The sequence below is a fragment of the Strigops habroptila genome, chromosome 9 (genome assembly GCF_004027225.2).
Source record: "Strigops habroptila isolate Jane chromosome 9, bStrHab1.2.pri, whole genome shotgun sequence".
Lineage (NCBI taxonomy): Eukaryota > Metazoa > Chordata > Aves > Psittaciformes > Psittacidae > Strigops > Strigops habroptila.
The window spans coordinates 10,914,271-10,940,788 of NC_044285.2; the positions used below are offsets into that span (position 1 = coordinate 10,914,271).

The 26,518-nt window shown below is 40.6% G+C and overlaps 1 protein-coding gene across 2 annotated transcripts; it reads left to right on the forward strand.

Annotated features, from left to right (window-relative positions):
- On the forward strand, positions 1-16,631 carry SLC30A4 (solute carrier family 30 member 4). 2 transcript variants are annotated; one of them, XM_030498161.1, is made up of 7 exons: positions 1-870; positions 5,818-5,964; positions 10,731-10,884; positions 11,082-11,295; positions 11,587-11,692; positions 13,847-13,981; positions 14,521-16,631. In XM_030498161.1, the coding sequence occupies exons 1-7, from the start codon at positions 492-494 to the stop codon at positions 14,673-14,675; spliced, it is 1,290 nt and encodes a 429-aa protein (XP_030354021.1). In that variant the 5' UTR covers positions 1-491; the 3' UTR covers positions 14,676-16,631. The 2 variants fall into 2 exon arrangements, 1 of the variants encoding a protein (XP_030354021.1); XR_003993278.2 differs by having other exon boundaries at positions 19-870; positions 12,137-13,981.
- Positions 16,632-26,518: the final 9,887 nt, after the last annotated feature.

Sequence of the window (26,518 nt, forward strand, 5' to 3'; positions counted from 1 at the left end):
AGTGCCGGCGGGGGCCGCGGCGGTCCGCGGGCGCGCAGGGGACGCCGACTCCCGCCTGTTGGCTCGGCGTCTCCGCGGGGACAGCACGGGGGGCAGCGCCGGTCGCGGGAGCGCGCAGGGGTTCGGGCGCGGTCCCCGCCCGCAGCGCGACGCCGATGGGTGTGACGCGCGCGGCGGCGGCGCTCCCCCTGCGCCGGCGGGGAGGCGGCCCTGCGCCCTGACCGGCGCTGTGCCGGCTCCGCGCGGCGGGGACACGGGCTCCGCGGGCGGCCCGGCGCTCCGGGGGTGGCAACGCCCGCGGTGCGCGGCGCGGAGGCGGATCGGTAGCGCCGGAGCGCGCTGCGCAGGGCACGGCACGGCACGGCGATGTAGGGGACATGCCCTGACGGGACGGCGAACGGACGGGCGCCGCCTACGAGGGGGAGCAGCGCCAGCGGAGCCGCCCGCGGGCGGATCGGCAGCAGCCGGCGAGGCCCCCGGGCTCCGCCGCGATGGCTGGGCCCGGGCTCTGGACGAGCATCAAGTCCCTGCTGCGGAGAAGCGAGGACCCCTTGTTCCTGAACGACTCCAGTGCCTTTGACTTCTCGGACGAGGCGGGGGACGAGGACTTCCCTCGGTTTAACAAGCTGCGGGTGGTGGTGTCAGACGACGCCTCGGAGGCGGCCCCGGAGACGCCGGTGGCCGGGGCGCCCCTAGGCCTGCCCTCCGACGACGAGTCCCTGCTGGAGCGGGCCGGAGCCCGCCCCGGCCGGCCGGCCCCCTGCGGCGGCTGCAGCAGCCGGCGGGAGCGCTCCAGGCAGAGGACGGTGAAGAAGCGGCTGACGCTCGCTGCCCTCCTCTACCTCCTCTTCATGACCGGGGAGCTCGTAGGTGAGTCGGGGGCTCTGTCGGCCGTCTCTCCGGCCGGTGCCGCGCAGCCTGTCACGCCTCTACGGCCCTGGCTTTCAGTAGTTATTAAGAGAAACCGTCTGTCATGTAGAAAGATCAGAGAGATTAGCTGCAAGTTCAGAGAGTGAGCAGGAACAAAGTCCACCTGTATTTTCCATGCAAGAAAAGAAAGAGGAATTTGCAACTTCCCTTATCTGAATATCATCAGTCCCCCCAGACGGCATAAATAAGCATTTTTTGCATGTCTAATAGCTTTTTAGTTCTCCGTGCAAGTTTCTCTTGCAAGTTTGTAAGGTGTTATTAGCAAGGGAGAAGCAGCATTTTATTACAGACAGAAAAAAAAGATGAACAATTTCATCCTCAGTATTAACTACTGCCATAAAATCTCGCCGTGTTTGCAACAAGGAAAAATGAGGGAAATACAGACCTGCAACATGTACCATAATATCAAAACTAATGCTGGGGGGGGGGGTGCGGGGTGTGTTGCCCTCATTCACCAGCAATGCCCTCTGTTTCTTATAACCAAAAAGCCAAACCCTGAGCTACCAGTGCGGTTGCAGTGAGATTCCACCCTCCTGACAGCTACCTGGTGTCCTCTTGCACCCGGGACCAGTGTGTGCTCCATCCAGGCGTACATCATATGCGGAAAGTCAATTAAACTAATAGGTATTTGAAGACTTCCCATTACAACATGGAAGAATACCAAGGGGGTTGATTAAATTCTTTGTGGGTTTTGTTCGTTAAGTACTTGGCAGAAGCATGGTGGGTTTTTACCTGGAAATCTGGTCCTATATAGGTATGTGGTGGTTGTTGGTCAGAAGAATTAATCTGGTGATCAAGTTCAGCTTTTACTGTTCCCTGCTAAAGTCACACTACTGTTTGCTATGCAGGTAAAAGATAACCTGTGCGCTCTACAGCAGCTTGTATGGAACGACTGTGCATTATTTTATAGGCTACAGCAGCATAGGCTTGAAAGAAATTTGAAGATGCCCTGGATGCACAGATGAGCTATTAGATGTTACTCCTTTGCCATTAGCTAGTAATTTTTACAAAGGATAGTATTTATCTTTTAATCTCGGTTCACTTACCAGTATCAGCATCCTGTTACAATCTGTCCTTTGGATATGTCCATGCGGTTCAGTGCACATGTCTGCTTAGTGCTGTGCAGCCTCCTGAAGAATGCTTAAATTTTCTCACCCACAGATTTGAAGCCATGGGGAGCATTACACAGTGCCAGGACATTGATGTATATGCTGAGCCAGGTCTCTGTAGAAACTATAACAATTAATTGCTTTTAAATTGCTTTCATTTTAGCATACACGTCTAAATTAGAGCTAATCAGATGAATTATTGGCCATAATTCATTAGGGTGAAAAGAAGTCAAGTCACAAAAACTTTCTGGAAGTGAAGAACAGAGATGCCTCAGGCATAGTGGCCCAGGACCTACATCCTCCTCTGCACCTATGCAAATTTGGTCAGTAATGACTGAAGATCTGACATTTGCTTGTGTGAAGGGAGCTTGTGATCATGGATCACTTGTTGTAGGACACCTGTGAATTGCATCTTTAAGACAGAAACTTCTACAAGATGATAGGGAGCAAAATCATTGCTCAAGGATAAATAATACAGTTTGTCTCACATATGTAGACAAAAATCCAGTCCGTTTTTCAGAGAGAGATCAGAATACTGTCTATATCTGCACCAGTTTTACTGGGAGGCCTAGGAATGTGGGTTAGTGGAAAAAAGTGGGCTTGTCCTTCGATACCTCAGTGTGTAGTTAGCCATTAATGACAGTGCCACAGTGCATCAGCTTATCATGGATAAGCTTTTCCATCCATGGATAAGGCAATTCCATCAAACCTGTTGTGGGCATATGCTGAACTGTGCTCTCCATTTATGCCCTGTCTCTTATTTTTTTTCTCTGGCTAAGATTTTGGTTCAGCATAAACTCAGGTAAATTCGATAAGGAACATAGTGTTGTATCTCAGACATAGACATCCTTTAACATGAGAGTGATTTCATCTGATTGTATTCATAACAGAGTTCTGATAAATACTGAATTTAGTTCAACCAAAGAGCCCCTTACTGAATAATACCTTGGAGCTGCTGGCAGCTTGATGCTGAAGTCACTGGGGTGTATCTGTCAGGGACTTTGGGTCCGATTCACACTGTTGGAGACCCCTCCATAGCTAGTGCAGGGAGAGCTCTAGAAATAATAGGTGTTGAGAGTAAAAATCCTCTCTTATCACTGTCACATCATCTGTCATTTCTCCTGTACAGCCAGGAGGAGTTCTGCAGGCTCAGCTCAGGGTGGTGGATTTGTCTGTACAGTGTTGATAGTATCATGAGGTGTATGTATCACCAGCCCTATTTCATGTTTTGGGCACTGAGGCAGACAGCACTAAAGGCCAGACCTATAAAATACTTTGTGTCCAACTTCCACAAAGAATAAATAGAGGCCTTGGGTATCTCTGTACTTGTGTGGGTCTTGACCTGAATGACTTGTCATAGGGCAAGTACTCAGAAGCAGAACAAGCAATTAAAGATGGAGCCCTTCAGTCCTGGGTCAGTGCCCTCTATACCTGTTTAACTGTTTCATTCCAGCCCTGTATTGTGTTCTGTCTGCTTGGTTTTAAATTTTGGAACTTTTTTCATTGATCTGAAGCGCAGGTATGTGGGAAACTTTGTTTAATCCTATAGGACATTTTAACTGACTTTTTTCTGTGATCTTTGACAGTTTTTTCTTTTTAGCTTCTGAAAAAAAGGCAGAAGACCCTATCAGATGATTCAGTTATTCAGTAAAAATCTTCCTGCTGTCTGTTACCGATGTCAAGATGCAGGATATCTTGTTTCAGCAGCTTTCTTGTGAAATTGTGATTGGCATATTGTTTTCCAGAGCACAGCCAAGCTCATTACCCCAGCCCACCTCAGTGTGTGTTGTTTAATTTGATGAACAGTCATTGTAAAAGTCAGATAACAACTTATACTTTGTAGGAACCATTTTGCATCATGAAATGAAAAACATATAGCATGTCCTAGTTAGCTTTTCTGGCAGGGTTTTGATGTTTTCAGCTATGTATAGAGATTTCTAATTGATCGTCCATGAGGAGGACTGCTGTCCTTCACAGGTCACTGAAGACAGTGCTGAGCCATCGAACTGTCTATTTGTACAGGTTGTAGATGTCTTTTTTTTCCAAGCTGCCAATTGTGTTTAACAACCCTCAGGACTCAGTACCTTTAACCAAGCGATGAACCAATACATGTGGAAACAGAGAACCTTTGATTTCAGAATTTCATAAATTTCAATTATGTTTTCTTAGTCCACATGCTGCATTACAATTGCTTCAGTATCTGAATTACTTCTTTATCATTTTATTTCCAAAGTCTGTCAAAGTGCGAGGCTAGCTGAAATGAACTGACTCATCTCAGACTGAAGTGATTCTCAAAATACATGGGAATTAACATACGTACTTTACATGATCATACATGTAAGCTACTGATTTGAATGCCTTAGATACAAATTATTGTTTCTTCTGTGTTGACTGTAGAAGAGGCTGAGTTGCATATTTCTAAGTAATATTTTAAAATTACATGAGAACAGAACCTAATTCAGAATGGGAGGGCATAACTCAAAAAGCTGCTGAATTGCTAAATCTTAAAAACTCACTGCTTTTGAGCTCTCATGGCCTTTGGAAAATTTCAGCTTCAGGTGAATTTGACTTAGAAACTTAGGAACAACTGAAGAAGGGGGCAATGGAGGAAAGGAATTAGTTGAAGTGTGTACAAGCACAGTACAAGCAATACTACAGTATCAGCCATGCTGCTTGTGTTTGGCTGGGGAGAGTAGCTCAGTCTGCTGGTGTGTGCATACTGACAGCCATACACACAGAGGTTTTATGACTAGTCTTGAAAGCAATCAGCCAGTTGTGAATGTCCCTTTGCTATTTCCTCATGGTCAGCCTCCTCACCAAGACAGTTTTAATTGTAGATGAAGATACCTTTACTTGAAATGTTAGTTGGAGCCTCAATCCTGCCAAATGGCATGCCAGCTGCATGCTTTGCTCAGGAGAATTTACAGGCTGAATGTCAATCTCAAGGTAAAAAGAGAAACTAAATCATAGCTGAGCTGACACTAAAGATGTGATCTTTTCTGAGAAAATGGGCTTAACTTCATGCATATGGAAGACAAGGAAGCCTGTCCTTGATTCCCCTTTGGATAAGGGGTGCTTAAGAGAGGCACATTGTTTAAATCTCTTGCCCATACAACAGTAGCATTAGCAGTTGAGTTGGAACAAAGATACTAACCTTTGATCTGAGGTTATTTGTCTCAATACAGCTCATAATTAGGAGAAAAAATTACAGTAATAAATAACAGAAAAATGCTGTGCAAGTGGAAGTCACTGCCTGCAGTATGTATTGGCAGAACTTAGCCCTGCCAGGACAGGGAATAATGAAGGTTACAAGATAATGTAACAGTAATAAGGGGGCAGGGTAAATTTCCTTGCCACTGAGTCACTGGATTTCTGTCCCTGTTCCGTAATGTCACGATATTTAACAGATGTAGTTTAATAAAAGGATCAACTGATTAAACACATACACACTAACATACAGAGAAAAGAAACAAAACTGTTTTGGTCCTGATCTTGCAAATGTTAGGATGCAAGTAGTCTGTGAGAATGACAGGAGTGAATCCGTTCTATATTACTCTTAACAGAAGGCACACTTCACTGCACTTGTAACTATGGCAGCTTTAAATTATAGGATGGCATTTTGATTGCAATGGCAAAACCCCCCGTTTAGTGATTATAAGAGCAGCTCTCATGCACTTAATGCACTGTTCTGAAAATAAATAACTCTAAGCCGTGCCAAAAGAATATTACCTACAATCATTAATGTCATACGTCCTGACTTTTTCAACTTTCTTTTCAGGTGGATATGTTGCTAACAGTCTAGCAATTATGACAGATGCACTTCATATGTTAACTGACCTTAGCGGTATTATTTTGACCCTGCTTGCCCTCTGGCTGTCTGCAAAATCTCCCACAAAGAGGTTCACTTTTGGATTTCATCGCTTAGGTATGTAGGTATCAGCTTTTGCTATTAACAGAGCATTTTAAGCAACTGTAGAGATAACCTAATTCTAGAAGTATAAGTAACTAGAAAGAAAGCAGCAACAAACCCAAGAGTCACTTTATGTTTAACACCCTGACACTAATGTCCTTTCACTGGCCACTGTGGATCCACTACATAGGTTGTATTGTGACAAGGGAATAAATAATAAAAAAGATACATTTTTAAAGTGTAAACCTCAGCCAGAAGTGAAGTTTGATGGCAGTTTCAGTCGTGGGAAGCTGGATGAGCCTCTCCATCTCTGTGAAACTAGGACTTAGCAGATTCAGAGTTAAGTTTTGAATGCTTGATTCATCTACCAACTTAAAGAGGAAGGTTGGGGAATTGAACACAGGATGTCATTGTAAATGAGACTTCCTACAAATGAACCATGGCCTAGAAATTTTAAGAAGGGTTCAGAGGAGGGAAGTTGTCTCCAGCAAGAACAAGGGTGGATATGCAGCTCTGTTTCATAGCCCATCCATAGTTACTGGGCTGTTGCATTATGTCAGGCCCTTGTGCACCTTTGTGCTTTGGAACTGAAGCTGTTGAGTGAGAGGGACACATTCTTTGGTCACTCACTGCTGTACCACTGTTACTGCTTGTGGGACACGCTGAGGAACTGCTTGGTGCAGGAGCTGTACATGTCAGTTATTTGTTATTCACAACAGATTATTGCCAGTGCCCAGGATTTATCAACTCCCATTGACTTCAGTAGAATTATGACACTGGAAGAAGGTCCGATTCAATAGGAAAAATGACATCTTAATCCAGAACTAAAAAGTTCTGTGGAGCATATTGTTAGAGGGCTCTGCTCTGCCAGAAGCCACATAAATCAGTATTCCTCTTGCACTCCCCAAACCACACAAAGCAGAGATCAAGATGTCCCATGGTTTGCAATACAGTAAGTTACTTAACCTCTGCCCCTTTTAGGTGTCTGTAAAGAGAATTATAAACAGAATTATGTGCTAAACCTTGGAGGGTTTTTTTCAGGATTCATTACTTCACATTTGGAAATGTAATGATGATAAAGGGCATTCTCATGGGGTTGCTAACTGGATATAATAGTTCATAATATACAGCTGCAGGTCTTGCAGACATTTAATCAAAAGCTTCAAAGCTTTGTATTTCATAAAATAGATAATTTTTAGTGTCACAGTTTGCCACCTCTGCTCTATACATTCTACAGTATATTTTTCAAGGAATTTCAAAGTCTTGTGTAGTCATCATTTGCAATTCATATTTTGGCTGCTAGAACAGCAGCAGAATTCAACAACTCCATCTCTCCTAGTCATTTGTCATCAGTTAGTCACTAGTGCATGAATGCATAACTCTGTACACTAGCAAAGATCTTCGGGGCTTTAGCAAAAAGCATTAACACTGCCAGCATTTCCCATTGCAAACTTTTCTTTCAAGAAGTTTTAATTTTGCAATAGGAGCTGCCCTAATACTGAAACCTGACCTTGCAGGTACCCCCTGGCAGTTGTTCATACTCTTCAGAAGGATGTTTGCTAGCATTCATGCGTACTTTAACCCTATTTAGAAATCATGAGTAGTTTATGTATCTTTGTAAATTCTCTAAAGCCAAACAGTACATGCATTGAACATCCCATGGCCTAGCTTAAAACCAGGAGCTGATCTTCAGTAAAATAAAAGAAACAACCATTAAAATCTTATACTCAGTTCTGTAAATTTTCACTGAGTTTTAAATTAGTTTGAGGGCTCCATTGCACTTGGCAAACAAAAATCCCTGAGGATTCCTGCCAGTGTGGTCCATAGCATTAGTCCGTATTGCCCACTATCTTCTCCTTGGGAGCAGCTTCTCAGTTCTGCAGCAGGTACTTCCCCTTTTCTGCTGCCCAGTGCCAGGAGGTAGTCAAACACTAGAACAAGTTGTCGAGTCTCCACAGTTGGAAATACTCAAAACCCAAGTGGGCAGAGGCCTGAGCAACCTGCTGCAGGTGACCCTGCTTTGAGCAGGACTGTACAGTTTCCAGCGGTTCCCTTCTACCTCAACCATTCTGTGTGAGTAGCAACAGTGCAGCCCTCTCTGAAGGAGGAGGAGTAGAGCCTGCAGGTGGGGGGAAGAGTTTCTGTGGCTGCAGTGAGGGAAGGGAAGTGGGTAAAGGCGCTGTAAGAGACCCCCAAACCTTGACCTAGGTTCTGCAAGTACAGAAGAACGGGATGGTTCAAAATTACTATACACAGGTTTCTTTTTAAAGTCACATCTGTGAAACTGATTTGCCTGATTTTAGGCACCCAGTCTGAATGCCATGGCCTGAGGGCCCAGTTTCACACATCAGCGAATGCTGGCAATGGAAGAAAGCTGCTTTGAGGGTATATCCTTGCTGTACTGCATCTTTCCAAATACTCCATATGTAAGAAGCTTGTCAACAAATAATATAGGCTCAACAATAGCTTGAATTTCATGAAAGAGATGTTAAAACCTGAAAGAATGTTAAAAATAGGGTACAGATTGAGTATCTGTCAGAGAAAAAATGTGGAGCATTTGTTGGAAGCTGAGAATACGTGCAAGAACTCTCTCATTGCTGACCTGCTCTGCATTAAGTTTTAAGATAATCCATACATACAGTAAGCATGAAGACATTCTAAAGAGCAATGTTTCTGGTGCTCATTATGTCTTTTGTTTGCAGAACAATGAATTTTCAAACTCGTGCCCATAAACACTGCATTGTAAAGACAACAGGCATATTAAGCTGTCTAGTCAAATTCCAGAAGGGAATTCACACTAGTTCTCATTTATTTGAATTCTCTTTGAGTACATAATATGTATACTCCATCTTCAGTTTTATTCCATTTTCAGTGGTGAAAAGGAAGCTGACAGATTCAGAAATGGGTTAGAAAAGTGAAGACAAAATAATGGAAATTGCAGTCATGTCTAAAAAGGATTATATTCTTGAAGCCAAAATAGTTGTGTTTCACCACCAAGTGGAGATACCTCCTTCTCAGTAAGGCACTGAGCAGATTTAAGCATAGATATGGGACCTGGCATTTTTCCAGTGCTGCAGGCACAATGTTAGTAATGACAGAATCAGTCAGTCCACTGAGACAGTGTACAGTTCATTTCATGAGAAGTGAAAGATTTCTGCACAAATCTACAGTGCTGACATGACAGTGGGCCTGTGAAAGAAACTGCAAGGGAAACACTGGATTCCATTTCAGAAAACATAGTTTTCCATTGTAAAACCACAATATGTAATTTCTCTGGTAAATGCTAATGTGCTTCACAAATTTTTTAAAAAGCAGTCTGGAAAACCTGTTAAGGAATGTACTGAGGTTTCTTAAGGCTGTTGCCCTGAATAATCTGCCTGCTTTGTACAGAACACTGCCACTTGCACAGATATTTCCAGGATTTTCATGTTGCTCTGAAATCATCCAGATTGTGACAGTTGCCTTCCAGAGCCTTGTTACTGCCTGGTAATGCTGGTAGTGGTCCAGGCACTGACACACTGCCGAACAGCTGAACGTGTGGGTGAGAGTTTCTTCTCCCATAACGATGTTAAGAATTCCTTATATGGATCAAGTGATTTGGGCGATATTAAAATGCTTATATAGCAGCATGTTTTTTACTGTAATATTCAATAAATACAGTTAAGACAGTTCTGTGTTAGAAATGACACCTTCAGCAGTAACCGAAGTTGTACTACACACTGACAGATCCAAAGCAGAGGCAGAAGTGAGGAACTTCACAGATCAGTATTCTTAGAACTATGGTAAAGCCAAGAGCAGAATTTTGCCCTTACTGGAGAATAAATCAGGGCAACTTGTGTGGAACAAGGGAGAAGAGCAACTATTAAGATTCCAAGTAAATTAATTCCAACTCTGATCTTTGAATTCACACAGGAAAGCTGAGATCTTGGTGATCCATCTGGCAAGTGACGGTAATGAGTGTTACGCGTAATGATTACAGATTACTCAGGCATGCCTATGAATTCACATGCAATACAGTGGAGCTGGCATTAAGGCTTTCCCCTGTGCTTTTTGTAAAACCGTGTATTAACTTGCTTATAACCAAGACAGTCTTAACTGGGCCAATGTTTTCTCTATCAGGTATTTTGCCTTTTTTGTTCGTTTGTTTCTTTGTAAGTTTCGGTTGCAACAGGGCAATCATTTTCAGATTACAAAGCTAGAAGTTAAAAGTATGTTCATGTTAAAAGGAATCTAGTGACCCATTTGGAAATACCTATATTCTTTATAGTAAAACCTTAAAACTGTAGTGTGGACTCATTGTCCTCAGGTTTATGTACGCTATTACCAGCCCAATTTCATGATTTGGGTAGTGAGGCAGACAGCACTAAGGTCCCGACCCATAAAATATTCAGGCCTATTTACCTCACATCAGAACAGCAGGAACCTTGTGGAGAGCTGTAACCACTTCCCACAGATGTAAATGGCAGTAGAAGGTGCAGGCCAATGAAATAATAGGAGGGGGTTTTTTTTAGTTTTCGCTTAGATATATGTGCCCTTTTGCAAGTCCCTGCTGATCAGATAAAATTCCTACACCAAAATGTTGGTTATAACACTCTTTTGTGAAATACGAGTATTCAGTAAACAAGATAAATGAAGATAATGTTAAAACAGCATATTACAGCTATACAGAAACACATTAAGCAGTCGTTCATAGCTGAAATCTGCAGTAGCTAATGTGTATGTACACATATGTCAAGAAGCTTAGACTCACTTTTGTAATGTTGTTTCCTTTCTGTTTGCAGAAGTATTGTCTGCCATCATTAGTGTATTGCTGGTCTATATCCTTATGGCATTCCTCTTGTATGAAGCCGTTCAAAGAACTATCCATATGGACTATGAAATAAATGGCGATATCATGCTGATTACAGCAGCCGTTGGTGTTGCAGTTAACTTAATGTAAGATCTCCCTTTCTCTCCATTAACACTCGTAAATGTATTTCTGAATAAGCTGCTAATTCATTCATGACCTGTATCTTTCTCATGGAATGTAATTTCGCTGGACCTCTTCATTTTCATAAGACAAGAAATGATACTGAGTATTACTTTGTCAAAAAAAGCAACCCTAAAGCCTATTTTTCTTCTTTCACTTTCAGAATGGGTTTTTTGCTGAATCAGTCTGGCCACCTTCACTCCCACTCCCATTCCCACCCTCACTCTCACGTACCTCAGTCGAACTCTCCTAACACAGCCCACAGCAGCAGCCACGGGCACAGCAGCCTTGCCGTGAGAGCAGCGTTTGTACATGCCCTTGGGGACCTGGTACAAAGCATTGGTGTGCTCGTGGCTGCATACATCATTCGCTTTAAGGTAAGGAATGGCTAGCCTTTGAAGCAGGGGGAATTGTTTTAATTTCAATTCTGGTGATTAAAGGGACTTGGTTTTGTAATTTATTAAACAAATACATTGTGATATTTTATTATAAGCTTCATACATTCATGCAAAATAAGCAAGCTATATTATGTATTTTGTAACTCTTCAAACAAGAAGAAATATTCATCAAAGTTAGAGCTAGAAGTAACTGCATTTTCGAAGTCACATTTTTTAAGTAAGCTCACTTATTTTCATACATGCTTTAACACTTTGGAACTTCCCTTGCAGCCAGAATACAAGATTGCTGATCCTATATGTACATATGTATTCTCCATACTGGTGGTTTTGACAACAGTTCGAATTCTGTGTGACACAGGAGTTATTATTCTGGAAGGTAAGATCTGTGCACAGTCTGCAGTACTTTACATGTCAAGTACCAGTGAGCACTGGCACTTTTTTGACATCTTGATCACCATCTCTAACAAAGTGGATTGTGTCTGGAAACCTGTTTATCCTCTTGCTTCTTTAGTCTCTTGGTTCTTGATGGCTCATTTAAGTCACAGCAGTCTTAAGGTGCCTTTGACCTCTGTCAGAATGACACAAGTCATAGCTTTTCACCATTTGGAGATGGTGAAGTGAAACATATGGAACTTTCTGGTTTGTCTGCAGTGGCTGTCAGCTAAACTAGGTGAACATTTGCCCTGGCTCAGTTCTACACTTTCCCTTTAATTACTTGTAAAGTTAAAGTGAATATGAAAGCATATAAAAGGAGAAAGCAAGAATAAGACAAATGGCTGGACAGGTGGTTCATGTCTGTCTTGTCTTCCCCTTTTCACAGGTACTGTTGTATTACTTGTGTGCTTCTACTGTTGCCGTAGGTGAAGCTACAGGTAAAAGAGTGGTGTAAAGAGGAATAAGGAAAAAAAGGGAAGAAAAAGCTGAACACAAGCTAAAGCATGTTGTCTCATGTGGTGACTTAGAAGGAAAGATGCCAGCATTATTTGCATTATCACAGCTAACATGCCAACTACTACTGCTTGATCTAGTACTTTTACCTTATGAAAGTGAAGGTGTTAGGGATGGGAGAAAAATCCTCGGTTTCAGTTGCCTCTTCCTAGCTGTCTCATGTGAGCTATTATTGACTTGACTTTTATTATGTTACAAGGTTTAACCAAGAACCTCAAAATCTTCACTGTCGAGTGCTTTTGGTGTCATGTAGGAGGGAAAAAAAAAAACCAAACCCACAACAATCTAACCAAGCTAAATGGTGAAATTTGCTTAAGAAACCTCAGTGAGCTCCAAGGCAATAGCTAAGATTTATGTGAAGAAAACAGATAAGACAAAATAATAGTGTGTCAAATTCCAGATGTTGTCAGTTGTAGCTGTTTGCATAGGTATGCCGGTTGTCATAAGATCTTCAAATTAATGATGTTATTAAAAGCGATGGTAGGTAGGCTGTATGTATGCTAGGGAATTTTTTCAACTCAAATTCAGGATTTCCAGAGAAGAGACTTGCATTTATTGGAGACTGCTACTACAACATCAAGGTCCTTGCACTTGTATCAGCTTTCAGTATTAATTTTAAGTTTCATCATTATACTAGGAATGCTAAATTAAAAACTTAAATGATTATCTAATAAAAGCAACAAGATTCTAGCTTTTAATATATATTTATAAGGCAGCATGAAAGTCTGAAGATGCTGAATTTTCAAAAGAGATGATACTGGAACTATCATGATTTAAAAACAGTGAAGTAGCAAGTTCAGAGAGGAGTCACTTCAGAAATTCTGAAGGAAATTGAGAAGCAAGTGGCTGAACACCTCATGGCATATATAATCAAACTCCATAAAACTGGAAGATAAGCAGTAAAAGATAAGATAGAAACAAAACTATTTGGAAAGAAGAGTTTATTCAGTACTTTTGTACTAGTTTTTGACCCATGTCAATCATTTGAAATTTTGATTCTGCCCTTTGTACAGATGAAGGGTGGAGGAGGGAAGTTATAGAGGTGCTGTAGCTGCTGAAACTACTACATCCAGAAGGACTTGGTCAGTGCAATCATTGATGTGCAAAGATGCCACACTGTAAGACGAAAGTCGTATGTGTTAACCACTGCAGATGGATTACTATGAGCGTTTGAAAATGATACCAGGTACCTGAAGAGAGAAGTTTCAGGACACAGGCCCTAGCATGTTGGTTTTCTAGATTCTGACCTTAGAGTCTGGTCTAAGCAGTTACGAGGGGTTAGAAGCTGCAGTAATATTGTCTACATAAGTACATCGCACCAAAGGATCTAATGCTGGCTATTGCCAGAAGTTCTGCACAGGACAAATTATGTTTAAGACAATACTGCAGTTACTGTCCAACTTCTGTATCCATATTTGACAATATGCCAATTTGCATATTCTTCTCTATTGATAACTTAGAAGTTACTGATCACTTCACCAGCACAAATTATAAACTCTTTTGAGATCTGTCATGACATTTTAAAGGCCACTAAGAGTTTGCAGAAGACAGAATTAATTCTATCTCATGTTTGGTATCACAGGAGTTCCAAGGCATTTAAATGTGGATCGCATTAAAGAAGACTTGATGAAAATTGAAGACGTTTATTCTATAGAAGACTTAAATGTTTGGTCTCTCACTGCTGGAAAAACAACTGCCATAGTCCACTTGCAACTAGGTAAGCTGCTGTATAGCATAAGTCTGAACATAATGGTTCTAAATGAAATGTAACAAAAAAAAGTAATCCAACATTTTCTCTTCATATTGTTATTTAAGATGAACCAGGAAATATCATTTGGGGAGGGGGGTGGAAGCGGGGTGGGGGCGGGGTGGAGAGTTTGCTAACTATGGTTTTGTACAGTAAGTTAAAAAACCCATTTGCCCAGAAAGACAATGTAAATGAAAACTCTGCAAAGAAATACATTCATACTGAAACATCCAATACAGATTCCTGGGGATGTGTGTGTAAAATTTTTCTTCAGAAATTCCCTTACTTGTCCAGGGAAAGACAGGGTGAAGCTCTAATGTAGAACAATCTAACAGGAAAAATAAACACGTTTTGCCAAAATGTGCTGATTTAGACACCTTACTCTCATGAATATTAATTCTTAGTAAGAAAGCTTTTTTTTTTTTTGAGGGGGAGTGGTGGTGTCTAACACTGGATTGTCCAGGTTTCTTGAGGAGTGAATTCTATTAATTATTGTCTTGATTTTCCAGTTCCTGGTAGTTCATCTAAATGGGAGGAAGTTCAGTCCAAGGCTCGACAACTGCTGCTGAACACATTTGGAATGTACAAGTGCTCTGTCCAGCTTCAGAGTTACAAACAGGAAATGAGCAAAACCTGTGCAAGTTGTCAGAGTTCCAGTGCCTAATTTCATATGTTTTGGGAACTGCTGCCTTATTCTTTATCTTGTAGTCAAAGACTGAGAGCAATAAATGCAAAACGAAAATGATGAAATAGACACCATTAATATGTGGATTTGTACCATGTAACATGCAGCAGGGAGAACTGGTGCTGCAGAAAGTGCAGTGGTTGCCCTACAGAACATGTATTTCACTCTCTCCCTTGTACTGTTTATTCAAGTTATGATGATTTGGAGACAAAGCTGTTTTCAGATTATTGTTTACAAACTGCAACATGGCTCTGCAGATACCTCACAAATTACAGTCCCATATTGTCCTTGAATAACTATGTACCACAAAGTACCTGCACTCCAAATGGAGCATCGAGTATTCAGTATTTCAGTTCAAGTCTCTAATGCTGATCATGCCAGGACTCCATATGTCATGATCCCTGAAATCATTATACAGTATTTTTGCAATAGTAATTTTCATACAGTATCTTAAGACTATAATGCATACAGTGTTAGTTGAATTCTTTTGGAAACTGTCTCTTTGGAGACACTGCAAAATACAGCATTTACTGTATCCAGACCAGAAAGTTAGCTTTAATCTGGGCATTCAGAGATCCAGACAGAAAGATCCTTGCCCAGACTTCTGGTATTTAACTAGAGACCCAACACTGGACCCAAAGTGTTTTAAGTGATCAGTTATCTTTAATGTATTTTAGAATAGGGTTTATACATTAGAAACAGGTTATTTATTTTACAGAGTTTTGACTTGTAAGATGAATTTGTTATTAATGATCTTGAATGTCTAAACCAACATTTGATTGACATTAAAAGGCCAGTTGATTAGCATACCTTCTATTATAATTAATAAATGTCCTGTAATCGATTATTTTTCCAAGATCATTTTGAAAGAAAAGTCAAATGACAGAAACTATGCTTGACATGGAGATACGCTAAAACACAATCAACAGACATGCAAAATACATCTAACAGGAAAGCGAGAGCAGAAGTTTTAGATATGTACTATTCCCTCAGTCACAGATATCTCTGACCTTTTCAACTTTGCTTTGAGCACACTATGGCAGTATCCTGACAGGAATGCCACTGCAATAACAGTCCCCACTACTTAGCTTTATTCATAAAGCAAAATCCAAGCAAGCTCAGTAACCTAATGGTGTTGGACAAAAATATCATAACAACCAACAGAGGTAGAAAGGCCTTTTCTTATTTACAGAAGAATGAGGCAATTTGAAGACTATTTATTCATCCGGACACCTCAAAATCTGCAAAACTGAATTTCTTCACCTCACGGTGGAATCCCTGTACTCCAAATGTACATAGGATAACCAAACCTGACACCATGCTATCATACACGTTGAAACGCAGATCTGCGCCTGCTTCTGAAGTCATTTATGTTGAAGAAGCTAAGGGCAACAAGAATACGACCTGCAAAGTTCAGAAGATGGGAGGAACTTGGCTTCAGAGATTTTTTGCTTATTCTGTACTTTGGTCTTTATGCAGAACTTCCACTGACATCAAAAGTAGTTCTCTGTGTGGATCAGAAAGGAAAATTTTTGCCCAGTGATGGATATTGTGATATTCAGCTGTGAATACTTAAGCTATTGTCTGTTTTGAAACTTGCTAGGGTTTCACATACTCATCAGGCTGATCTGTACCTGCAATTTGGAGTAACAGTCCTGGCTTCTTGTCTTTCCTTATTTGAGGTAGGGGTCACACGATGACTTTTTATGGGTGAAAACTGACAGCACAGTATTAATTTGGACAAAGTGCATGTAACACTGGATTATGTTTATATCTGTTCTGGCAAGAAATGGGAACATTTGAGTACAGCATGGGAGCACATACAGCTCAGAGGCCAAGTACCACCCGTACTTGGGAAGTTAATGCTTCAGTACAAACACCATCATTCATTAAGCCATATCACAGTTTATGAAGAATGTGCATCCCATCCTTACAAACTTACTGGAAAAAAAAAATACCACAGACAAACAACAGGTATTTTGCACATACTAATATTCAAATAGGTTTTAATTAAATTGGGGTTTACAGTCGATGTAATTAGAAGTTGAAGTACAGTAGATATGTATTGTATTTGGAGTTTTTTAATAATTTACTACACGTTTGTTTAATTATAAAAAAAGTGTGTTGCTTTATTGTGGGTTTTATTAAATCAATTATTAAACTTCACATTGTTGTCTTATACTTATTTGTATTACTGTCTCTTACCATCTTTTCAAATGTTGAAAAGCTTTACTCAGTTTGGAGATGCTATATACAGAATGAATTATGTCTCCCTCTTCAGTCAGAACAATTTAAGTCTTGTTACTTCCCGTCCACTAATTGCACTTTATAAAACACAAGCTGACCAAGTATGGTGAAGAATTAGCCATAAAGCAACTGGCAAAACATTCCTGAAACCCTACATTCAGCCTTGAGGAGCCCTTGTAATCAAGGTGGACTGGAAGGAGTTCAGAGAAAAAGCAACAGAAGATGAAATGAGAATAAAGAATCAAAGAATCAATGCTCAGGGAGACTCTGAAGCGTACATTCCCTGCTGTAAGGTCTAACTAAACTCACATGGAAATTTGTATCTGTGTGGCCTGCCTCTAATCCTTGTCTTACTCTTTATGAATTATTCAGAGCACAGGTTGTCTGGCACTGCTATGTTTAATGTAAGAATCCAGTAGCAGATCTGCTATTAAACAACATCAAAAGGAATATGCATATTATCACTTATAATACTCCAACTGATGGAATAAATGAGCTCAGCAGAACTATAAAAATAACCACGTAGAAATAATTAGTATACCTGCTTGAAAGGATAGAGAAATAGTCAGAAAATAACACCGATTTGCAAGCAAACTACCAGGAATTTATGATCTAATACACAATAACAGTACTCTGGAAGCATAAGTGCCTATAGAAAAATGACAAGTTATATTTATAGACATTGCAAAGTGATTTTCAGTATCGGCTTAGAAAAGGGGTCTTAGTATCTGACTGATAGGTCAGATGTCTTTCCAAGCAGCAATCCAGCACATCCAGATTTTTTCCTGTGGCTAAGATAATTTACACACTATTGCACTATTCTTTTCCTTCTACAAAATCCTCTGCTTGAAATGAAAATGCATTTACTTAACTGGATTTTTTGCTAACCAAGGGACTCATAAGATTCGAGCAGGTTTCCACAACTAGTATCCCTGCTTTCCAGAGCTGTGCTGCCATGCTTTTGCTGACTGAACAGCTGAAATTCCATGAAAATTCTACCGCCTCTAACAGTCTACACTGGGAACAGATTCTTGCTTTCTTAATCTGTGATTGTCACCCATCCTTTTCTGAAGCATGGATACATCCTTGATGACAACCTACTCACATGAGTCAATAAAGCTCTTTAATATCGAGTAGACTGAAAAACTGTGCATCCCACTCTTCTATTCTGAAATGTTCTTATCCGAAGAAGAAAATTAACAGAAACCTATTTTGTTCTGAATGTTTTCCTTGTTTAGTTCTGTGGGGTACTTTTTTTTTTTTTTAATGTGTTGACATTTAGTCTTTTCAATACCACCAGCATTTCTTTCTACGCCAGCAGAATTACCATTTAAAATGTCATACGTGAATCTGGTCTTCAATTATTTTACTACTGTACATAGCTGCTGTTTCTTGCAGAATTACTTGCAACTGGCAGAATGACTAAGAAAACCAGTAGGCTGCCATTTAAAAGTAATTTTCTGACATAAAATCAAAAAGCCAAAAGACGCTCACCAACTAATGAGTGACAAATCTTTTGTTCAGGTATTTTGGCAGAATCTCATGAGGACACTGCACTGATGCTGCATAGAGCAGGGCTGTTAAGTATTATTTCTCTCTCCAGATGCTACAAGAATATCATCAGTGAAGACAGGTTTTTGGGTAATTAGACATGATACATACTGCAGCAGCTTCCTAGTCCATTACCAGGGAAGTTCTCTTGAGATCTCAAGGGGACAGGACAATCCACTGTCAATACCCAGCTCATTTTCCTCTATCCATCCAAAATGGCATTGCCAAGATCTTTCATCTGCTGGTTGCTCCAACCACAGTTGTTCCAGGAGGTAACACTCCTAACAAAAATGTCATGTTTCATCAGCCCCCAAACCACTTTTAAGGTCTGCTCTATTCAAGTACATGCTTGTCCACAGTCCATTTCCTCTTTGATGAACAAAAATACAGCCATCAAGTTGCTAACTCACAAGGAAGACCTAATCTGAAAGCCTTTAGATTCTCTTTTTACCTTAAAAAAACAAACCAAACATCCTCCACCTTCCCCACTCTTAATCCCCTTTCCAGCTTCATCCCATTCTCCCCCTCTTTGTAAAAATCATGCTGGGCACTAACTGACAGTCTGTGTGCTCTGGAGCTGGCAAATCCTCTTCTCTTCTTTTCTCATTCCATTTTCCATGGCTGAATGCTCTAGGAAGGACTAGCCATGTTCTTTCATTCTATGAAATACTCACCACAACTCTGGAAGCTACCAGAATAAATCCTTTCTGTTTACTGGTATCCAGCTACCACAGCAACCTGCTCTTACAGTGCATGTGTAACTGCCTTCTACATGTACAGCTGTAAAATAACAATATCCAAATCAATATTTTTGCTCTTTTATCTCTATTTTCCTTTTCTCCATTGTGTTCTGTTTTTTTTCTCTCACTATCACACAGTTTGAAAACTACCATGGCTAAATGTATAGGACAAAATAATTGCTTTTGTTACAGTTATGAAGCATTTAAACCATTTATGGCATCAATTTCTGTAGGGAAAAAAAGCACCGTTTCATAAACACAAGCATAATTTTATGCATATGATGACTGCTTTATGATTTCCTTACTATGATACCTGGTCAAAAGATAAGTTGTTTTTCCACGAATGTGACTAGCCGGTACACAAAGGTACATGAAACCAGTTAATGCCATCTGTCCTGAGTGTGTTTTACATTAAACTCGGTGCTGATATATACATGATTTTTAGTTCAGCTGATGAATACATGAAAGCAGCCAGATGGCAGGCAAAACATTTGCTTTTGTCTCAAGTGCATTAAGAGCACCCAAGTCCCTGCACTCTTCCTATTTCTTTTTCCCAAAATACACACAAATTACCTGATAAATCCCTGAATAAACTGATAAACAGCTATTTTTATACATTTACATGTCAAGTCTAGTAACTGAGTGCCTTTTAAATTCAAATGGAATTTTTGAGAAAACCACCATAAACATTTTCAGAGATCAGATGATGCTACATATTTGAGCCTAGCACACAAGTATTCTTGAGTTTTTATAGATTTCATAATAAAATGAAATATTTTTTCCAAGCCCACTGTAAGAACAAGTCTGACACAGACTAGCACAAATACTCTTTCCCCTCTGAACTGCCAACCTCCGAGGCCGTTCCCGCGTTTACCAGAAGATGGCGGACTAGCCCCAGCTTTACTAAGGAGTTTTGTACCGAGGGTAACTGTAGAGACTTCTGTATGTCGAAGGAATAGATTTTGTCACAAATTTTTAAAATGTCTTATTAGTAAGTAAAAAAACCCAAAGCATAACATAGGGGATTTATCTTAATCACCGATGCAATAAGGAACAGCAGAAACCTAGCACAGATTTGCTAATCAATTACTGGGAAGGGCTTAAGATACTTCTTAAAGGCATATACAGGTAAATATTATGGAATACATGCTCAAATGCCTCCTCCACTTCTAAGTATGTAACAAAAAATTGTATGAGTGGAAATTAGCTGTGGCTATGGGTATCTGAAATGCAACTTCAACATATTATATTCACTAATGTAAACAATGTAAGCCATCATGCAAGCGCTTTGTTTCTATGAAAGTAAGAACTGCTTCTTCAGGTGCTAAATTAATATTTCCAGGACAACATATACTTCCATCTGAAACATCTTTGATGTCTGCTTTTTTCTAAAGGATCTGATGACACTTTCAATCAAAACCATAAATTGAGGGAAGCCATTTTGTTTCAAAATAGGCAAATAAAATTATAAATGTAGGATTTGTGTCTACACTGCTGCAATTGCTGGTATAATGTTGTGTTTGGATCTAGTTTAACAGGCTTCACAGAGAGAAAATGCAGACGACACAGGCTGAAGAACTGAGAACCACAACTTCCTTCCAGTAAGTCTTCTTTCATTTCTTCAAGCTATTACACAATTCTGTATTTTCTAAGCTTCTGCAGCAGACACACACCTTCAACTGGAAATGGGAATTGCCCAACCAGTTACACACACTGGTTTCTTCCTGCTTGGGTATTTCCTTTAATATAACCTAGTTGCAAGAATTACGCTGGTTTTCAAGCAACCTAGCTGCTTGGACTTGCCATGGAGCAAAGGCCAAGTCGTATCATAGAAAATTTAAAAGAAGGTAAATCTCTGCATATCAAAAGTTAAAGGGCCATGTGCAGTGAGCTTGAATGAAGATCTGCTTTAGATACACTCACTTGTGGATGGCTATGCAGGGTATCACATTATGTTCGCTCTTGTAAAGCAGAATATTGTTCCACGCTCAAACTTACTACATTTGAAGTTGCTCTGGAGGAAGGATTGAGGAAAGAGGCAGTCTCTAATTTTAGCTGTCACAGCTAGAAAGAAGCAGCTCACAGATAAGGAGCAATAACAAAATTAAATCTTACTAGTATGCCCACCAACTGCTATGGCTAAATAAGGGATTTCACACTGCAGTATTATTTCTTTTTTTTCTTTAAGAGTTCATACTTTCTTGTCGATACAAGGTGTGTTTGTGTACAAAAGGGAGGAAAGAAAGCAGATAAAGCCAGACCACATGGATACTGCAGATAGCAACTGAGAAACATCAGACTCCAAGACATGACCATGAAGTCAACTACAGAGTATACTAATATTTCTGGACCAAATTGTGGTGGTCGCAAATGAAGTCAATACCAATTTCATTTACAGACTGCAGCCTCAATTGATCTGTTGTACAGTTAAATTAGGATGTCTGACGACTGGTTTTACAATCATTTTTCTCTTAAGCAAGGTATGTTTTACCCACCTAGCCCACACCACACACATTCCCTGCTGGTGCTAAGGAAAAAAAAAAACAAACCAAACAACAAACAACCCCACCATAAACAAAAAAAGAAAAAAACCCCAACATTGGAGAGTTGCCCCATATCCCTTCTTTGTTGGGTTGCCATATTTTATCATTGTGGTAAAGAAGTCCAGGAGGTAAAAATAGGTGCACTACATCTGGGGTACAGCCAAACAGACAACTGTGAGGATTTCTAAAAACAGGAAAGTCAAAGACTTTGGTTCCCTATCAAGTGAATCCATCTATAACTTTGGTGGCAATTTTGTTTATTTAAAGCACCCACAGAGGGTGGATACCTTTGTCCTTTGCACCGATCAAGAAGTGATACGCCCAACAGGTACGTCAAACAGAAACTTCCATGTATTACCTTGCTTTGCATACTACAAAAGCTTCCTCTTTGAACTAATACAGGAACTTGAGCAAAGACATGCCTGATTCTTGAATACTCTTATTTCTCGAGAGAGAATTTGCAAAAACCACATACTAGTACATACTACTAGTATGTAGTAGTACACAACCACTGCAAGTTTTATTATATTAATTCCATGCCTCCATGAAATCAGTATAAACACATTCCCATAACTTCAAACTCATCTTCTTTCACATCTACTTTGTATGATGTATAACATTAAAATTATAGCTAGGAGTTTGGCAATGAGGCTATGAACAGCACTGTAGGTCATTATGACTAGGATTTTGCTGTATATTTCTGCTTTTGGGAGCAAGTTTTTAAGCCAAATTGTCTTCTGACCATAGCATATTTCATTCAAAGCACTTCACAAGAGAAAAAATAAACACAGCAAAGGCAGCATAAAGCTAACATATTTAAAATTGCTAACAGCAGTGGCAGCATAATGCTAACAGTCAATTAAAAAGTATTTTGGCTTTACTGAATTATAAAACAAGTTATATGGCAGGAGAGAGAGATGCATCATTAAATGAAACATTCTTTACAGCTTTAATAGAAAAAAATAGCTTTCTCTTTGTTTTGATGTAGTGAATCAGTGATTTATTACAAGTAGATTACTTTGCTTTTCTTTGGCAAACTGATAAGATTTTTCTGTTCCTACCAGGAATTACAACTAATCTGGATTTTCTGCATTCACTTCCTTGTTTGTGCAGCAGCATTAAGTCTGATACAGGATGGTGCTAATTAGTTATCTGCCTACTGTAAGTACATTTATTTCAATCAAATAAATGACACACAACAGGAAATCAAGAGAAAGTTTTGCTGAAGTTGAAAGCTTAAACACATTTATGTACACTTCAGTTTTTCAAACTTGTGTGGCCTTCTGACCTCTCAACTCATCTGTTTGCACCTATAGGTAGCCCTATTTGCCCTCTATATATCACACAATGTAATACTGTGGTGAAATAAACTGCATCTGTTAATGCACTATGTTGACTCCACACGAATTTGGCAATTCAAAATCTACATATTCTACAACAGGAAGACAAAGTAGCCTAGCTTTTCACAAACATTGTGCTGTTAACAATCCATGTAACTATGAGGTGGGCATCCCTCGCACACACCTCACAACACACATCAGTTCTTTGTGAAGATGAAACACAGCTCCATGCAAAAGGCCAATGAGCCCACAAGTCACTAGCAGTGCACCTCTGGTCTACCAGAATAGATTGGTCTCATGCCAAATACCATAGAGAAGAGTAAAATGATAGGAAGTGGCTTGAACCAGTGTCCTAGAGAACACCTGTAACCATGAAGTGGGATGGCCCGCAGCTCTGCGTTGTGAATGCGTCATCTAATGTATGTTCCTTTAGGCAATGCTGACTGGATTGCTCCAGAACCCTGGTCCCAAGAGTCTGGTTTTGGTGCTGTATCTTACTGACTTTTCCTCCCGAGTCCTTAGATCTTCAATTTGCCACCATCTGGTAACAACAGTGTCTGTGCAGAATTCCCACTCACTTCAGCAGGGAATTCTGGTTTTAAAATCAATAACTCCCAAGTTTAAGACCTATCATCTCCTGCCCCTGCTTCAGCAACACTTGGGGGCAGTGAAGTCAGCAAGTCTGGCTGAGTGAGGACTAAGTGAGTTTGAGCTTAAAGAAATTACATTTTCCAGTTCACTCAAAAAGAAAGATAAAATACATAAATGAAAAAGCTATTTCACAGCTGCTGCCTGGACTGCCGCTATCATGGTCTGCAAGGCTACAGGAATCCCAGAGATTTTCAGTGTTTAGTATTAAAAACTGCCAGGCCACTTCAAGTTTGGAGTTACAAAACATTAACAAGTTATTTTGCCATTTTCTTGTAAGGAAACAACCAGATGAATCAACTTTCAGTAACAGAACAGCCCTTACTCAAAACAAGATGTATTTTGAAAGAAGTGGGTAAGGTACACCATGACCTACAGCACCCATGTGACGCACTGAGACCTGCCTTGCAAGTCTTAGATGCAGAGAAAACCAAACCCAAACCAAACCTTTTGTGCACGCTCCCGTTGCCAACTGATGAGGGTTTTTCAGAACGTTCTAGACTGGCAGCTTCTGCCAATATATGGCCTATATCCTGAAATCCAGACAAATTATTTCTAGGACTCTCCTTTCCAACACAGCTCCACAACTGAAGCTCTGCCATCCCCTAACACCCGAGTTAGTTTCCCTACAGCTCCCTCATTTGCCACACAACGAATCCTCACCTGGCACGCTGTTCAGTATCTAGGCAGCTCACCACCACAGAAGGGAGCTCAACTCCTCCAACCACACACCTGGAAACAGGACATTGACACAAAACCCGCAGTGAGAGATGTGCTTTGCTGGTACCTGAATTTTTGGCGACAGACCTCCTCGCCGCTGCAGTGACCAGCGCTGCTGCAGGCTCACAGGCTTCAGGTGGTCCCACAGGTGACCTGACAGCGATGCCCGCGGGGCTGGCTCGCCCCCCGCGGCTGCCGGGACGTGAAGAAGCCGCCTCACCGCGCTCCTCTGCGGCGGCCCGGGGGGAAACGGAGGTTTGGCGCCAAGGAAAGGCTCCCTTCCCGCCCCGCGGCGGGAAAGCGGCCCGGCCGCGCCGCGCTCCCTCACAGCCGCGGTGAGGCGGGAGGCGGTGGCGGGTGCGGAGGGTGACGGCACCAGGACACTCATCACTCACGCCTCACTCATCATGGCTTAACTTGCCACAGGCCTCGGGCTGTCCGTGTTGTATGAGGGGGCCCTGGGGAGCCCCGCAGGACAGCTCTACCCGGAACACACAGGTAACAAGGTTATCTAAAAGTATAAGCTAATTACACCCAGATACTTTGGTCATTAAGTCAAGGTACAGCATAAATAGGTTTGGTACGTCCTCCATGAACTGTGTGGTAAAGGTGTGTGATCTTCAATCGGGGTGAGGCCCATAGGTGCAATTGCCCAGCATGCAATTAGTGGTGATGGCTGTTTTACAATTGGAAATAGCTTTCAGCAAACACTCTGCCCACTCTCTATTCACATCAGGACCTGAAGGTCAATAGTTACTTAGTCCATCTGCAGTGCCCTGAGTCCACTTCATCGCTAACACTTTTCTATTTCCATTTTAGTTACACCTTCAGGTGATCTCGTTATCTTGTGTGCTCCCTATATGGCAGGGATGTGCTGTACAGCAAAGACTATGGGCAGAGAATTAAAACTGTGTTGAATAGCATGGCCATGTTTGTTTAATCTGAAAGCTTTTTTGGGAGATGTCCAACACCAAATATTGGTCATACGCAATGAATCATTCCCATTACTTGTGTTTGTTTTCTACAGCTAGTCCTAAAACAACAACCCTCTGCACTGAGACATGACAACCGCAGGATGAACAATTTCCTTTAATGACTGCATCAGGCCCCTCTCTAAGTTACTATTTTCAAGAGAAACCACACACGCCAATGAAATAGTTAGTAGAGTACTATACTAATAGCATCCTGCAGCAGCAAAATGCAGGGGGTAGGGGACGTCAGACAGAAATGCTGACACCAGGGCTATCGTGTTCAAAGAAAACCAAATGGAAAACAACACAGCTCTTGGCTAACTGCAACAACACAAGTTCTGTGTTTCAGGCCTTTAAGTCCTATTGTAATAACAAAAAATAGTAATTTATTAATAATTACATGTATACTACAGAAAGCAACCTTCTATTCTTCCAGAAAGCTATTTACAAATATACTACTTAAAAGTCATCTGCATTAGAAAAGCATAGATATTAATGATGAATTTCTAATGGTGATTAGAGCTATTGAACAAGCACTTCTAATGGTTTCTAATCTATATTTGAAAAATGTAACAAGCCAGCGAGCACTTTAACTTTTTAATTAATATAAAGTTAGAAGTTGTATAGTTCCATGGAAAAGTACTGAAGAGGGTGAGCAAAGATAGTGATTGTTTAATAAACAAAACAAAACTAAGAACAAAATGGAGCAGGAGACAAAGATCGAGAGAAAAGATTAGAGAGAAGGAAAAAAGTTGTTAAATTATTTCAGTGGCCTCTAAATTGTCCATGGAATAAAAAGTCATGGGTTTGAGTAACATATGACATGGAAGTCTTATTGTTCTCATAAAAGCTCATAAAATTCAGCCAATTAAGTCTTTAATGTCTTAACTGATGGTTGTAGAACAAGGAAATAATTTGTATATTGCTTTATAGATTTATGTTGAGTAGTTGAGGGGAGGGATACAGTATTGCCCTTAGTGTGCTCTACTTAGAAGAAAAAACACTCCTCTATGCAGGAGCAAGACTATTTTTAGGAGAACACACAGAATTGTCCCAAGAACA